Here is a 16,784-nt window from a genome sequence, read left to right as displayed (position 1 = left end):
TGAATAGCATTCAAAGACACGAATGCTGCCTGGTATTCTAAATCACGGGCATTATCAGTTATAGATTTTGGAAATGATTAATACAATTCCACAAAAGTTTGATTTTAACGGATACTTTGTGACGTGTTGCTCTTGCAAGGTTGAGAGCAATAATGGCAATATTTTCTTGTCATTAAAATGAGCATAGTTAGTTCTCACTGCCCTAGATCTACTGAGCAATGTTGAAGAAGCGGATTGGCAGAAACTATTTACATTTTCTCCAAATTCTGACATTTAAGTTTTGGAATTTGTTTGCAATTTACTTTTGCATTTTGAAGAATTCGGGGATTGCTGTCAATAATGATAGAAGCCTAAATTCACTAATTACCACGAAAGATTACACATTTCAGGTCAATCGATGGTTACAATAATATTTGTTGTTTCTGAGAACAAAAGGACTTGCTTGAAAACATATCATTTGCAAAATCCTGTACCAAGAGCTTTTCTTTCCTTAATTCCGGACAAGAATGTTGCTTCCATGTCCAATTTCTGTTCGGAAAAAGCGATGAAATGATTCCTGCAAATCAGAAAGAAGGAAATTGCTCAGTATGGAGAAATTGATGAAGTATTGATGAGAAGTGTAGTGTGTTCAGTGATGTTCTCAAATTTGCCCAATGCTCTTTGGAAAATAAGTCATGCAATAAGTCCTTGAAATATATTTTTTACTTGAAACCATAAGGTAGATCTTGTTGATAAAAGATAATGACGTGTTTGCTGACAACATGGGAGTTAATAGTGTAATTGTTCGATAAGTAGATTGCTTACACATGCAACTTGGGCCAAACCCTGCACTGAAAGACAACCATTTTCTTTCTTGAAGGGAGTTGGGCAAATGATACTTGAGCAGTACTTATTGATCTGCTCATTGTATTTGTAGTGGCACTTGTAATGTGCTCTTTCCAATGTGACCAATTAATGATTAAGTTCAAAATAAAATATATGGGAGTCCATTTCCATCCAACAGTGAATTAATATTATATAATATTTTCACGGCTATGTGGTGTCAACACCAACTACTGTGACAGGTACATAAACAGCTTCTGCAACTACCATCTCTTGTTAGTAGAGTGCTTTCTCATCGTCATGTGAACTCTATTTGCAGCAATTAGTGAATATTGTAATATTTCCTCCGCTACATAGGGCCAACACCAACTAGAGTGACAGGCGCACCTACAACGTCTGAAACTACCACTACTGGTGAGTGTAGTTTTACACATATTCACGTGAAATCGCTTTACAGCAATTAGTGAAATAATACATTGTAATATTTTCTCCGCTACATAGGGCCAACACCAATTACAGTGCCAGGTGCACCTACAACGTCTGAAACTATCGCTACTGGTGAGTGTAGTTTTATACATAGTCAGTGAAATCTATTTACAGCAATTAGTGAAATAATACATTGTAATATTTTCTCCGCTACAAAGGGCCAACACCAATTACAGTGCCTGGTGCACCTTCAACGTCTAAAACTACCACTACTGGTGAGTGTAGTTTTACACATAGTCAGTGAAATCTATTTACAGCAATTAGTGAATTAATACATTGAGATATTCTCTCCGCTACGCAGGGCCAACACCAACTACAGTGACAGGCACACCTCCAGCTTCTGCAATTACAATCACCAGTAAGTAATATTTTTTCTCATTGTGACATGATATCAACCCTGCCAAAACTGACCAATAAAATGTGTTGTCTTTCGAGTATCATTGAAGTATTTTCGATATTCAGTCCTTGTATAGTTTAGTCTATAAATCAGTAGCGGTTGAATTGTTCGCTATCACTTTTGATAGTTAGTGTCAGCTGTGGGTTAGTGATGAGCACTCTAGCCTCTGACTCAGAAGGTTCGGGTTCAAATCCCACTCCAGGGACTTGAGCCCCAAAATCTAAGCTGACACTCCAGTGCAGTGCTGAGGGAGTGCTGCGGTGTTGGAGGTACTGTTTTTCACATAATACACTGAACCGCGGCCCCGTCTGCACTCTCGGGTGGACGTAAAAGATCCCATGACACTATTTCGAAGAAGAGCAGGAGAGGTATCACAGGTGTCCTTGCCATAATTTATCCCTCAATCAACTTAAGTAAAAACGAGTTATCTGTTCATTATCACATGCTGTTTTTGGGAGCTTGCTGTGAGCAATTTGGCTGCCACGTTTCGCACATTGCAACAGTGACTACATTCCAAAAATAGTTCATTGATGGTTAAGCACTTTGAGCTATCCGGTGGTCGTGAAAGGCGCTATTTAAATGCAAGCTATTCTTTCCTTGGTATGTTTATTAATAGTTGAATGTGTTGCTTTAATCCTCTAAACTAAGTGCTTTCTGATATGAAACACATTTGAGGAATGGCAAACAGCGAAGACTTGATGTAATCTTTTGAAACCTTTCCTTTGCCCTATAGGAGTAACAGGGAGCACAAGTGTGTTGGCTTCGACTTCCCTCACTGGTAATTGATGCATATTTATTTTGAGAATGTGTAAACTTTGAAATGAATAGCATTCAAAGACACGAATGCTGCCTGGTATTCTAAATCACGGGCATTATCAGTTATAGATTTTGGAAATGATTAATACAATTCCACAAAAGTTTGATTTTAACGGATATTTTGTGACGTGTTGCTCTTGCAAGGTTGAGACCAATAATGGCAATATTTTCTTGTCATTAAAATGAGCATAGGTAGTTCTAACTGCCCTAGATCTACTGAGCAATGTTGAAGAAGCGGATTGGCAGAAACTATTTACATTGTCTCCAAATTCTGACATTTAAGTTTTGGAAGTTGTTTGCAATTTACTTTTACATTTTGAAGAATTAGGGGATTGCTGTCAATAATGATAGAAGCCTAAATTCACTGATTACCACGAAAGATTATACATTTCAGGTCAATCGATGGTTACAGTAATATTTGTTGCTTCGGAGAACAAAAGGATTTGCTTGAAAACATATCATTTGAAAAATCCTGAACCAAGAGCTTTTCTTTCCTTAATTCCAGACAAGAATGTTGCTTCCATGTCCAATATCTGTTTGGAAAAAGCAATGAAATGATTCCTGCAAATGTGAAAGAAGGAAATTGCTCAGTATGGAGAAATTGATGAAGTATTGATGAGAAGTGTAGCGTGTTCAGTGATGTTCTCAAATTTGCCCATTGCTCTTTGGAAAATAAGGCATGCAATACTCCTTGAAATATATTTTTTACTTGAAACCATAAGGTAGATCTTGTTGATAAAAGATAATGACGTGTTTGCTGACAACATGGGAGTTAATAGTGTAATTGTTCGATAAGTAGATTGCTTACACATGCAACTTGGGCCAAACCCTGCACTGAAAGACAACCATTTTCTTTCTTGAAGGGAGTTGGGCAAATGATACTTGAGCAGTACTTATTGATCTGCTCATTGTATTTGTAGTGGCACTTGTAATGTGCTCTTTCCAATGTGACCAATTAATGATTAAGTTCAAAATAAAATATATGGGAGTCCATTTACATCCAACAGTGAATTAATATTATATAATATTTTCACTGCTACGTGGTGTCAACACCAACTACTGTGACAGGTACATAAACAGCTTCTGCAACTACCATCTCTTGTTAGTAGAGTGCTTTCTCATCGTCATGTGAACTCTATTTGCAGCAATTAGTGAATATTGTAATATTTCCTCCGCTACATAGGGCCAACGCCAACTAGAGTGACAGGCGCACCTACAACGTCTGAAACTACCACTACTGGTGAGTGTAGTTTTACACATATTCACGTGAAATCGCTTTACAGCAATTAGTGAAATAATACATTGTAATATTTTCTCCGCTACATAGGGCCAACACCAATTACAGTGCCAGGTGCACCTACAACGTCTGAAACTACCGCTACTGGTGAGTGTAGTTTTATACATAGTCAGTGAAATCTATTTACAGCAATTAGTGAAATAATACATTGTAATATTTTCTCCGCGACAAAGGGCCAACACCAATTACAGTGCCTGGTGCACCTTCAACGTCTAAAACTACCACTACTGGTGAGTGTAGTTTTACACATAGTCAGTGAAATCTATTTACAGCAATTAGTGAATTAATACATTGAGATATTCTCTCCGCTACGCAGGGCCAACACCAACTTCAGTGACAAGCCCACCTCCAGCTTCTGCAATTACAATCACCAGTAAGTAATATTTTTTCTCATTGTGGCATGATATCAACCCTGCCAAAACTGACCAATAAAATGTGTTGTCTTTCGAGTATCATTGAAGTATTTTCGATATTCAGTCCTTGTATAGTTTAGTCTATAAATCAGTAGCGGTTGAATTGTTCGCTATCACTTTTGATAGTTAGTGTCAGCTGTGGGTTAGTGATGAGCACTCTAGCCTCTGACTCGGAAGGTTCGGGTTCAAATCCCACTCCAGGGACTTGAGCCTCAAAATCTAAGCTGACACTCCAGTGCAGCGCTGAGGGAGTGCTGCGGTGTTGGAGGTACTGTTTTTCACATAATACACTGAACCGCGGCCCCGTCTGCACTCTTGGGTGGACGTAAAAGATCCCATGACACTATTTTGAAGAAGAGCAGGAGAGGTATCACAGGTGTCCTTGCCATAATTTATCCCTCAATCAACTAAAGTAAAAACGAGTTATCTGTTCATTATCACATGCTGTTTTTGGGAGCTTGCTGTGAGCAATTTGGCTGCCACGTTTCGCACATTGCAACAGTGACTACATTCCAAAAATAGTTCATTGATGGTTAAGCACTTTGAGCTATCCGGTGGTCGTGAAAGGCGCTATTTAAATGCAAGCTATTCTTTCCTTGGTATGTTTATTAATAGTTGAATGTGTTGCTTTAATCCTCTAAACTAAGTGCTTTCTGATATGAAACACATTTGAGAAATGGCAAACAGCGAAGACTTGATGTAATCTTTTGAAACCTTTCCTTTGCCCAAAAGGAGTAACAGGGAGCACAAGTGTGTTGGCTTCGACTTCCCTCACTGGTAATTGATGCATATTTATTTTGAGAATGTGTAAACTTTGAAATGAATAGCATTCAAAGACACGAATGCTGCCTGGTATTCTAAATCACGGGCATTATCAGTTATAGATTTTGGAAATGATTAATACAATTCCACAAAAGTTTGATTTTAACGGATATTTTGTGACGTGTTGCTCTTGCAAGTTTGAGAGCAATAATGGCAATATATTCTTGTCATTAAAATGAGCATAGGTAGTTCTAACTGCCCTAGATCTACTGAGCTATGTTGAAGAAGCGGATTGGCAGAAACTATTTACATTTTCTCCAAATTCTGACATTTAAGTTTTGGAATTTGTTTGCAATTTACTTTTGCATTTTGAAGAATTTGGGGATTGCTGTCAATAATGATAGAAGCCTAAATTCACTAATTACCACGAAAGATTATACATTTCAGGTCAATCGATGGTTACAGTAATATTTGTTGCTTCTGAGAACAAAAGGACTTGCTTGAAAACATATCATTTGCAAAATCCTGTACCAAGAGCTTTTCTTTCCTTAATTCCGGACAAGAATGTTGCTTCCATGTCCAATTTCTGTTCGGAAAAAGCGATGAAATGATTCCTGCAAATCAGAAAGAAGGAAATTGCTCAGTATGGAGAAATTGATGAAGTATTGATGAGAAGTGTAGTGTGTTCAGTGATGTTCTCAAATTTGCCCATTGCTCTTTGGAAAATAAGTCATGCAATACTCCTTGAAATATATTTTTTACTTGAAACCATAAGGTAGATCTTGTTGATAAAAGATAATGACGTGTTTGCTGACAACATGGGAGTTAATAGTGTAATTGTTCGATAAGTAGATTGCTTACACATGCAACTTGGGCCAAACCCTGCACTGAAAGACAACCATTTTCTTTCTTGAAGGGAGTTGGGCAAATGATACTTGAGCAGTACTTATTGATCTGCTCATTGTATTTGTAGTGGCACTTGTAATGTGCTCTTTCCAATGTGACCAATTAATGATTAAGTTCAAAATAAAATATATGGGAGTCCATTTACATCCAACAGTGAATTAATATTATATAATATTTTCACTGCTACGTGGTGTCAACACCAACTACTGTGACAGGTACATAAAGAGCTTCTGCAACTACCATCTCTTGTTAGTAGAGTGCTTTCTCATCGTCATGTGAACTCTATTTGCAGCAATTAGTGAATATTGTAATATTTCCTCCGCTACATAGGGCCAACACCAACTAGAGTGACAGGCGCACCTACAACGTCTGAAACTACCACTACTGGTGAGTGTAGTTTTACACATATTCACGTGAAATCACTTTACAGCAATTAGTGAAATAATACATTGTAATATTTTCTCCGCAACATAGGGCCAACACCAATTACAGTGCCAGGTGCACCTACAACGTCTGAAACTACCGCTACTGGTGAGTGCAGTTTTACACATAGTCACGTGAAATCACTTTACAGCAATTAGTGAAATAATACATTGAGATATTCTCTCCGCTACGCAGGGCCAACACCAACTACAGTGACAGGCACACCTCCAGCTTCTGCAATTACAATCACCAGTAAGTCATATTTTTTCTCATTGTGACATGATATCAACCATGTCAAAACTGACCAATAAAGCGTGTTGTCTTTCGTGTATCATAGAAGTCTTTTCGATATTCAGTCCTTGTATAGTTTAGTCTATAAATCAGTAGCGGTTGAATTGTTCGCTATCACTTTTGATAGTTAGTGTCAGCTGTGGGTTAGTGATGAGCACTCTAGCCTCTGACTCGGAAGGTTCGGGTTCAAATCCCACTCCAGGGACTTGAGCCCCAAAATCTAAGCTGACACTCCAGTGCAGTGCTGAGGGAGTGCTGCGGTGTTGGAGGTACTGTTTTTCACATAATACACTGAACCGCGGCCCCGTTTGCACACTTGGGTGGATGTAAAAGATCCCATGACACTATTTCGAAGAAGAACAGGAGAGGTATCACAGGTGTCCTTGCCATAATTTATCCCTCAATCAACTGAAGTAAAAACGAGTTATCTGTTCATTATCACATGCTGTTTTTGGGAGCTTGCTGTGAGCAATTTGGCTGCCACGTTTCGCACATTGCAACAGTGACTACATTCCAAAAATAGTTCATTGATGGTTAAGCACTTTGAGCTATCCGGTGGTCGTGAAAGGCGCTATTTAAATGCAAGCTATTCTTTCCTTGGTATGTTTATTAATAGTTGAATGTGTTGCTTTAATCCTCTAAACTAAGTGCTTTCTGATATGAAACACATTTGAGGAATGGCAAACAGCGAAGACTTGATGTAATCTTTTGAAACCTTTCCTTTGCCCTATAGGAGTAACAGGGAGCACAAGTGTGTTGGCTTCGACTTCCCTCACTGGTAATTGATGCATATTTATTTTGAGAATGTGTAAACTTTGAAATGAATAACATTAAAAGACACGAATGCTGCCTGGTATTCTAAATCACGGGCATTATCAGTTATAGGTTTCGGAAATGATTAATACAATTCCACAAAAGTTTGATTTTAACGGATACTTTGTGACGTGTTGCTCTTGCAAGGTTGAGAGCAATAATGGCAGTATTTTCTAGTCTATAAAATGAGCATAGGTAGTTCAAACTGCCCTAGATCTACTGAGCAATGTTGAAGAAGCGGATTGGCAGAAACTATTTACATTGTCTCCAAATTCTGACATTTAAGTTTTGGAATTTGTTTGCAATTTACTTTTGCATTTTGAAGAATTAGGGGATTGCTGTCAATAATGATAGAAGCCTAAATTCACTGATTACCACGAAAGATTATACATTTCAGGTCAATCGATGGTTACAGTAATATTTGTTGCTTCGCAGAACAAAAGGACTTGCTTGAAAACATATCATTCGAAAAATCCTGAACCAAGAGCTTTTCTTTCCTTAATTCCAGACAAGAATATTGCTTCCATGTGCAATATCTGTTTGGAAAAAGCAATGAAATGATTCCTGCAAATATGAAAGAAGGAAATTGCTCAGTATGGAGAAATTGATGAAGTATTGATGAGAAGTGTAGCGTGTTCAGTGATGTTCTCAAATTTGCCCATTGCTCTTTGGAAAATAAGTCATGCAATACTCCTTGAAATCTATTTTTTACTTGAAACCATAAGGTAGATCTTGTTGATAAAAGATAATGACGTGTTTGCTGACAACATGGGAGTTAATAGTGTAATTGTTCGATAAGTAGATTGCTTACACATGCAACTTGGGCCAAACCCTGCACTGAAAGACAACCATTTTCTTTCTTGAAGGGAGTTGGGCAAATGATACTTGAGCAGTACTTATTGATCTGCTCATTGTATTTGTAGTGGCACTTGTAATGTGCTCTTTCCAATGTGACCAATTAATGATTAAGTTCAAAATAAAATATATGGGAGTCCATTTACATCCAACAGTGAATTAATATTATATAATATTTTCACTGCTATGTGGTGTCAACACCAACTACTGTGACAGGCACATAAACAGCTTCTGCAACTACCATCTCTTGTTAGTAGAGTGCTTTCTCATCGTCATGTGAACTCTATTTGCAGCAATTAGTGAATATTGTAATATTTCCTCCGCTACATAGGGCCAACACCAACTAGAGTGACAGGCGCACCTACAACGTCTGAAACTACCACTACTGGTGAGTGTAGTTTTACACATATTCACGTGAAATCACTTTACAGCAATTAGTGAAATAATACATTGTAATATTTTCTCCGCAACATAGGGCCAACACCAATTACAGTGCCAGGTGCACCTACAACGTCTGAAACTACCGCTACTGGTGAGTGTAGTTTTACACATAGTCATGTGAAATCACTTTACAGCAATTAGTGAAATAATACATTGTAATATTTTCTCCGCTACAAAGGGCCAACACCAATTACAGTGCCTGGTGCACCTTCAACGTCTAAAACTACCACTACTGGTGAGTGTAGTTTTACACATAGTCAGTGAAATCTATTTACAGCAATTAGTGAATTAATACATTGAGATATTCTCTCCGCTACGCAGGGCCAACACCAACTACAGTGACAGGCACACCTCCAGCTTCTGCAATTACAATCACCAGTAAGTAATATTTTTTCTCATTGTGACATGATATCAACCATGTCAAAACTGACCAATAAAATGTGTTGTCTTTCGAATATCATAGAAGTATTTTCGATATTCAGTCCTTGTATAGTTTAGTCTATAAATCAGTCACGGTTGAATTGTTCGCTATCACTTTTGATAGTTAGTGTCAGCTGTGGGTTAGTGATGAGCACTCTAGCCTCTGACTCGGAAGGTTCGGGTTCAAATCCCACTCCAGGGACTTGAGCCCCAAAATCTAAGCTGACACTCTAGTGCAGTGCTGAGGAAGTGCTGCGGTGTTGGAGGTACTGTTTTTCACATAATACACTGAACCGCGGCCCCGTCTGCACTCTTGGGTGGACGTAAAAGATCCCATGACACTATTTCGAAGAAGAGCAGGAGAGGTATCACAGGTGTCCTTGCCATAATTTATCCCTCAATCAACTTAAGTAAAAACGAGTTATCTGTTCATTATCACATGCTGTTTTTGGGAGCTTGCTGTGAGCAATTTGGCTGCCACGTTTCGCACATTGCAACAGTGACTACATTCCAAAAATAGTTCATTGATGGTTAAGCACTTTGAGCTATCCGGTGGTCGTGAAAGGCGCTATTTAAATGCAAGCTATTCTTTCCTTGGTATGTTTATTAATAGTTGAATGTGTTGCTTTAATCCTCTAAACTAAGTGCTTTCTGATATGAAACACATTTGAGGAATGGCAAACAGCGAAGACTTGATGTAATCTTTTGAAACCTTTCCTTTGCCCTATAGGAGTAACAGGGAGCACAAGTGTGTTGGCTTCGACTTCCCTCACTGGTAATTGATGCATATTTATTTTGAGAATGTGTAAACTTTGAAATGAATAGCATTAAAAGACACGAATGCTGCCTGGTATTCTAAATCACGGGCATTATCAGTTATAGGTTTCGGAAATGATTAATACAATTCCACAAAAGTTTGATTTTAACGGATACTTTGTGACGTGTTGCTCTTGCAAGGTTGAGAGCAATAATGGCAATATTTTCTAGTCATTAAAATGAGCAGAGGTAGTTCTAACTGCCCTAGATCTACTGAGCAATGTTGAAGAAGCGGATTGGCAGAAACTATTTACATTGTCTCCAAATTCTGACATTTAAGTTTTGGAATTTGTTTGCAATTTACTTTTGCATTTTGAAGAATTAGGGGATTGCTGTCAATAATGATAGAAGCCTAAATTCACTGATTACCACGAAAGATTATCCATTTCAGGTCAATCGATGGTTACAGTAATATTTGTTGCTTCGCAGAACAAAAGGACTTGCTTGAAAACATATCATTCGAAAAATCCTGAACCAAGAGCTTTTCTTTCCTTAATCCCAGACAAGAATGTTGCTTCCATGTGCAATATCTGTTTGGAAAAAGCAATGAAATGATTCCTGCAAATGTGAAAGAAGGAAATTGCTCAGTATGGAGAAATTGATGAAGTATTGATGAGAAGTGTAGCGTGTTCAGTGATGTTCTCAAATTTGCCCATTGCTCTTTGGAAAATAAGTCATGCAATACTCCTTGAAATCTATTTTTTACTTGAAACCATAAGGTAGATCTTGTTGATAAAAGATAATGACGTGTTTGCTGACAACATGGGAGTTAATAGTGTAATTGTTCGATAAGTAGATTGCTTACACATGCAACTTGGGCCAAACCCTGCACTGAAAGACAACCATTTTCTTTCTTGAAGGGAGTTGGGCAAATGATACTTGAGCAGTACTTATTGATCTGCTCATTGTATTTGTAGTGGGACTTGTAATGTGCTCTTTCCAATGTGACCAATTAATGATTAAGTTCAAAATAAAATATATGGGAGTCCATTTACATCCAACAGTGAATTAATATTATATAATATTTTCACTGCTACGTGGTGTCAACACCAACTACTGTGACAGGCACATAAACAGCTTCTGCAACTACCATCTCTTGTTAGTAGAGTGCTTTCTCATCGTCATGTGAACTCTATTTGCAGCAATTAGTGAATATTGTAATATTTCCTCCGCTACATAGGGCCAACACCAACTAGAGTGACAGGCGCACCTACAACGTCTGAAACTACCACTACTGGTGAGTGTAGTTTTACACATATTCACGTGAAATCACTTTACAGCAATTAGTGAAATAATACATTGTAATATTTTCTCCGCTACAAAGGGCCAACACCAATTACAGTGCCTGGTGCACCTTCAACGTCTAAAACTACCACTACTGGTGAGTGTAGTTTTACACATAGTCAGTGAAATCTATTTACAGCAATTAGTGAATTAATACATTGAGATATTCTCTCCGCTACGCAGGGCCAACACCAACTACAGTGACAGGCACACCTCCAGCTTCTGCAATTACAATCACCAGTAAGTAATATTTTTTCTCATTGTGACATGATATCAACCCTGCCAAAACTGACCAATAAAATGTGTTGTCTTTCGAGTATCATTGAAGTATGTTCGATATTCAGTCCTTGTATAGTTTAGTCTATAAATCAGTAGCGGTTGAATTGTTCGCTATCACTTTTGATAGTTAGTGTCAGCTGTGGGTTAGTGATGAGCACTCTAGCCTCTGACTCGGAAGGTTCGGGTTCAAATCCCACTCCAGGGACTTGAGCCCCAAAATCTCAGCTGACACTCTAGTGCAGTGCTGAGGGAGTGCTGCGGTGTTGGAGGTACTGTTTTTCACATAATACACTGAACCGCGGCCCCGTCTGCACTCTTGGGTGGACGTAAAAGATCCCATGACACTATTTCGAAGAAGAGCAGGAGAGGTATCACAGGTGTCCTTGCCATAATTTATCCCTCAATCAACTTAAGTAAAAACGAGTTATCTGTTCATTATCACATGCTGTTTTTGGGAGCTTGCTGTGAGCAATTTGGCTGCCACGTTTCGCACATTGCAACAGTGACTACATTCCAAAAATAGTTCATTGATGGTTAAGCACTTTGAGCTATCCGGTGGTCGTGAAAGACGCTATTTAAATGCAAGCTATTCTTTCCTTGGTATGTTTATTAATAGTTGAATGTGTTGCTTTAATCCTCTAAACTAAGTGCTTTCAGATATGAAACACATTTGAGGAATGGCAAACAGCGAAGACTTGATGTAATCTTTTGAAACCTTTCCTTTGCCCTATAGGAGTAACAGGGAGCACAAGTGTGTTGGCTTCGACTTCCCTCACTGGTAATTGATGCATATTTATTTTGAGAATGTGTAAACTTTGAAATGAATATCATTAAAAGACACGAATGCTGCCTGGTATTCTAAATCACGGGCATTATCAGTTATAGGTTTCGGAAATGATTAATACAATTCCACAAAAGTTTGATTTTAACGGATACTTTGTGACGTGTTGCTCTTGCAAGGTTGAGAGCAATAATGGCAATATTTTCTTGTCATTAAAATGAGCATAGGTAGTTCTAACTGCCCGAGATCTACTGAGCAATGTTGAAGAAGCGGATTGGCAGAAACTATTTACATTGTCTCCAAATTCTGACATTTAAGTTTTGGAATTTGTTTGCAATTTACTTTTGCATTTTGAAGAATTAGGGGATTGCTGTCAATAATGATAGAAGCCTAAATTCACTGATTACCACGAAAGATTATCCATTTCAGGTCAATCGATGGTTACAGTAATATTTGTTGCTTCGGAGAACAAAAGGACTTGCTTGAAAACATATCATTCGAAAAATCCTGAACCAAGAGCTTTTCTTTCCTTAATCCCAGACAAGAATGTTGCTTCCATGTGCAATATCTGTTTGGAAAAAGCAATGAAATGATTCCTGCAAATATGAAAGAAGGAAATTGCTCAGTATGGAGAAATTGATGAAGTATTGATGAGAAGTGTAGCGTGTTCAGTGATGTTCTCAAATTTGCCCATTGCTCTTTGGAAAATAAGTCATGCAATACTCCTTGAAATCTATTTTTTACTTGAAACCATAAGGTAGATCTTGTTGATAAAAGATAATGACGTGTTTGCTGACAACATGGGAGTTAATAGTGTAATTGTTCGATAAGTAGATTGCTTACACATGCAACTTGGGCCAAACCCTGCACTGAAAGACAACCATTTTCTTTCTTGAAGGGAGTTGGGCAAATGATACTTGAGCAGTACTTATTGATCTGCTCATTGTATTTGTAGTGGCACTTGTAATGTGCTCTTTCCAATGTGACCAATTAATGATTAAGTTCAAAATAAAATATATGGGAGTCCATTTACATCCAACAGTGAATTAATATTATATAATATTTTCACTGCTACGTGGTGTCAACACCAACTACTGTGACAGGCACATAAACAGCTTCTGCAACTACCATCTCTTGTTAGTAGAGTGCTTTCTCATCGTCATGTGAACTCTATTTGCAGCAATTAGTGAATATTGTAATATTTCCTCCGCTACATAGGGCCAACACCAACTAGAGTGACAGGCGCACCTACAACGTCTGAAACTACCACTACTGGTGAGTGTAGTTTTACACATATTCACGTGAAATCACTTTACAGCAATTAGTGAAATAATACATTGTAATATTTTCTCCGCTACAAAGGGCCAACACCAATTACAGTGCCTGGTGCACCTTCAACGTCTAAAACTACCACTACTGGTGAGTGTAGTTTTACACATAGTCAGTGAAATCTATTTACAGCAATTAGTGAATTAATACATTGAGATATTCTCTCCGCTACGCAGGGCCAACACCAACTACAGTGACAGGCGCATCTCCAGCTTCTGCAATTACAATCACCAGTAAGTAATATTTTTTCTCATTGTGACATGATATCAACCATGTCAAAACTGACTAATAAAGTGTGTTGTCTTTCGAGTATCATAGAAGTCTTATCGATATTCAGTCCTTGTGTAGTTTAGTCTTTTAATCAGTCGCGGTTGAATTGTTCGCTATCACTTTTGATAGTTAGTGTTAGCTGTGGGTTAGTGATGAGCACTCTAGCCTCTGACTCAGAAGGTTCAGGTTCAAATCCCACTCCAGGGACTTGAGCCCCAAAATCTAAGCTGACACTCCAGTGCAGTGCTGAGGGAGTGCTGTGGTGTTGGAGGTTCTGTTTTTCACATAATACACTGAACCGCGGCCCCGTCTGCACTCTCGGGTGGACGTAAAAGATCCCATGACACTATTTCGAAGAAGAGCAGGAGAGGTATCACAGGTGTCCATGCCATAATTTATCCCTCAATCAACTTAAGTAAAAACGAGTTATCTGTTCATTATCACATGCTGTTTTTGGGAGCTTGCTGTGAGCAATTTGGCTGCCACGTTTCGCACATTGCAACAGTGACTACATTCCAAAAATAGTTCATTGATGGTTAAGCACTTTGAGCTATCCAGTGGTCGTGAAAGACGCTATTTAAATGCAAGCTATTCTTTCCTTGGTATGTTTATTAATAGTTGAATGTGTTGCTTTAATCCTCTAAACTAAGTGCTTTCTGATATGAAACACATTTGAGGAATGGCAAACAGCGAAGACTTGATGTAATTTTTTGAAACCTTTCCTTTGCCCTACAGGAGTAACAGGGAGCACAAGTGTGTTGGCTTCGACTTCCCTCACTGGTAATTGATGCATATTTATTTTGAGAATGTGTAAACTTTGAAATGAATAGCATTCAAAGACACGAATGCTGCCTGGTATTCTAAATCACGGGCATTATCAGTTATAGGTTTCGGAAATGATTAATACAATTCCACAAAAGTTTGATTTTAACGGATACTTTGTGACGTGTTGCTCTTGCAAGATTGAGAGCAATAATGGCAATATTTTCTTGTCATTAAAATGAGCATAGGTAGTTCTAACTGCCCTAGATCTACTGAGAAATGTTGAAGAAGCGGATTGGCTGAAACTATTTACATTGTCTCCAAATTCTGACATTTAAGTTTTGGAATTTGTTTGCAATTTACTTTTGCATTTTGAAGAATTAGGGGATTGCTGTCAATAATGATAGAAGCCTAAATTCACTGATTACCACGAAAGATTATACATTTCAGGTCAATCGATGGTTATAGTAATATTTGTTGCTTCGGAGAACAAAAGGACTTGCTTGAAAACATATCATTCGAAAAATCCTGAACCAAGAGCTTTTCTTTCCTTAATCCCAGACAAGAATGTTGCTTCCATGTGCAATATCTGTTTGGAAAAAGCAATGAAATGATTCCTGCAAATGTGAAAGAAGGAAATTGCTCAGTATGGAGAAATTGATGAAGTATTGATGAGAAGTGTAGCGTGTTCAGTGATGTTCTCAAATTTGCCCATTGCTCTTTGGAAAATAAGTCATGCAATACTCCTTGAAATCTATTTTTTACTTGAAACCATAAGGTAGATCTTGTTGATAAAAGATAATGACGTGTTTGCTGACAACATGGGAGTTAATAGTGTAATTGTTCGATAAGTAGATTGCTTACACATGCAACTTGGGCCAAACCCTGCACTGAAAGACAACCATTTTCTTTCTTGAAGGGAGTTGGGCAAATGATACTTGAGCAGTACTTATTGATCTGCTCATTGTATTTGTAGTGGCACTTGTAATGTGCTCTTTCCAATGTGACCAATTAATAATTAAGTTCCAAATAAAATATATGGGAGTCCATTTACATCCAACAGTGAATTAATATTATATAATATTTTCACTGCTACGTGGTGTCAACACCAACTACTGTGACAGGCACATAAACAGCTTCTGCAACTACCATCTCTTGTTAGTAGAGTGCTTTCTCATCGTCATGTGAACTCTATTTGCAGCAATTAGTGAATATTGTAATATTTCCTCCGCTACATAGGGCCAACACCAACTAGAGTGACAGGCGCACCTACAACGTCTGAAACTACCACTACTGGTGAGTGTAGTTTTACACATATTCACGTGAAATCACTTTACAGCAATTAGTGAAATAATACATTGTAATATTTTCTCCGCTACAAAGGGCCAACACCAATTACAGTGCCTGGTGCACCTTCAACGTCTAAAACTACCACTACTGGTGAGTGTAGTTTTACACATAGTCAGTGAAATCTATTTACAGCAATTAATGAATTAATACATTGAGATATTCTCTCCGCTACGCAGGGCCAACACCAACTACAGTGACAGGCACACCTCCAGCTTCTGCAATTACAATCACCAGTAAGTAATATTTTTTCTCATTGTGACATGATATCAACCATGTCAAAACTGACCAATAAAGTGTGTTGTCTTTCGAGTATCATAGAAGTATTTTCGATATTCAGTCCTTGTATAGTTTAGTCTATAAATCAGTCACGGTTGAATTGTTCGCTATCACTTTTGATAGTTAGTGTCAGCTGTGGGTTAGTGATGAGCACTCTAGCCTCTGACTCAGAAGGTTCGGGTTCAAATCCCACTCCAGGGACTTGAGCCCCAAAATCTAAGCTGACACTCCAGTGCAGTGCTGAGGGAATGCTGCGGTGTTGGAGGTACTGTTTTTCACATAATACACTGAACCGCGGCCCCGTCTGCACTCTTGGGTGGACGTAAAAGATCCCATGACACTATTTCGAAGAAGAGCAGGAGAGGTATCACAGGTGTCCTTGCCATAATTTATCCCTCAATCAACTTAAGTAAAAACGAGTTATCTGTTCATTATCACATGCTGTTTTTGGGAGCTTGCTGTGAGCAATTTGGCTGCCACGTTTCGCACATTGCA

The 16,784-nt window shown here is 38.2% G+C and overlaps 1 protein-coding gene across 1 annotated transcript in view; it reads left to right on the top strand.

The window, feature by feature from the left end:
- Positions 1-16,784, top strand: part of LOC139278100 (mucin-2-like) — a 137,722-nt gene that overhangs the window by 55,807 nt on the left and 65,131 nt on the right. The window contains exons 80-101 of the mRNA XM_070896759.1: positions 1,180-1,236; positions 1,324-1,380; positions 1,467-1,523; positions 1,610-1,666; positions 3,705-3,761; positions 3,849-3,905; positions 3,992-4,048; positions 4,135-4,191; positions 6,230-6,286; positions 6,374-6,430; positions 6,518-6,574; positions 8,613-8,669; positions 8,757-8,813; positions 8,901-8,957; positions 9,044-9,100; positions 11,139-11,195; positions 11,283-11,339; positions 11,426-11,482; positions 13,521-13,577; positions 13,665-13,721; positions 13,808-13,864; positions 14,637-14,681. Coding sequence (XP_070752860.1) covers positions 1,180-1,236; positions 1,324-1,380; positions 1,467-1,523; positions 1,610-1,666; positions 3,705-3,761; positions 3,849-3,905; positions 3,992-4,048; positions 4,135-4,191; positions 6,230-6,286; positions 6,374-6,430; positions 6,518-6,574; positions 8,613-8,669; positions 8,757-8,813; positions 8,901-8,957; positions 9,044-9,100; positions 11,139-11,195; positions 11,283-11,339; positions 11,426-11,482; positions 13,521-13,577; positions 13,665-13,721; positions 13,808-13,864; positions 14,637-14,681 — 1,242 coding nt within the window. The remainder of the gene's footprint in view (positions 1-1,179; positions 1,237-1,323; positions 1,381-1,466; positions 1,524-1,609; positions 1,667-3,704; positions 3,762-3,848; positions 3,906-3,991; positions 4,049-4,134; positions 4,192-6,229; positions 6,287-6,373; positions 6,431-6,517; positions 6,575-8,612; positions 8,670-8,756; positions 8,814-8,900; positions 8,958-9,043; positions 9,101-11,138; positions 11,196-11,282; positions 11,340-11,425; positions 11,483-13,520; positions 13,578-13,664; positions 13,722-13,807; positions 13,865-14,636; positions 14,682-16,784) is intronic.

Source organism: Pristiophorus japonicus, chromosome 13, assembly GCF_044704955.1.
Source record: "Pristiophorus japonicus isolate sPriJap1 chromosome 13, sPriJap1.hap1, whole genome shotgun sequence".
Taxonomy (NCBI): Eukaryota; Metazoa; Chordata; class Chondrichthyes; family Pristiophoridae; genus Pristiophorus; species Pristiophorus japonicus.
The sequence above is the reverse complement of the archived record's forward strand: the minus strand, read 5'-3'. Positions and strand labels throughout refer to the sequence as shown.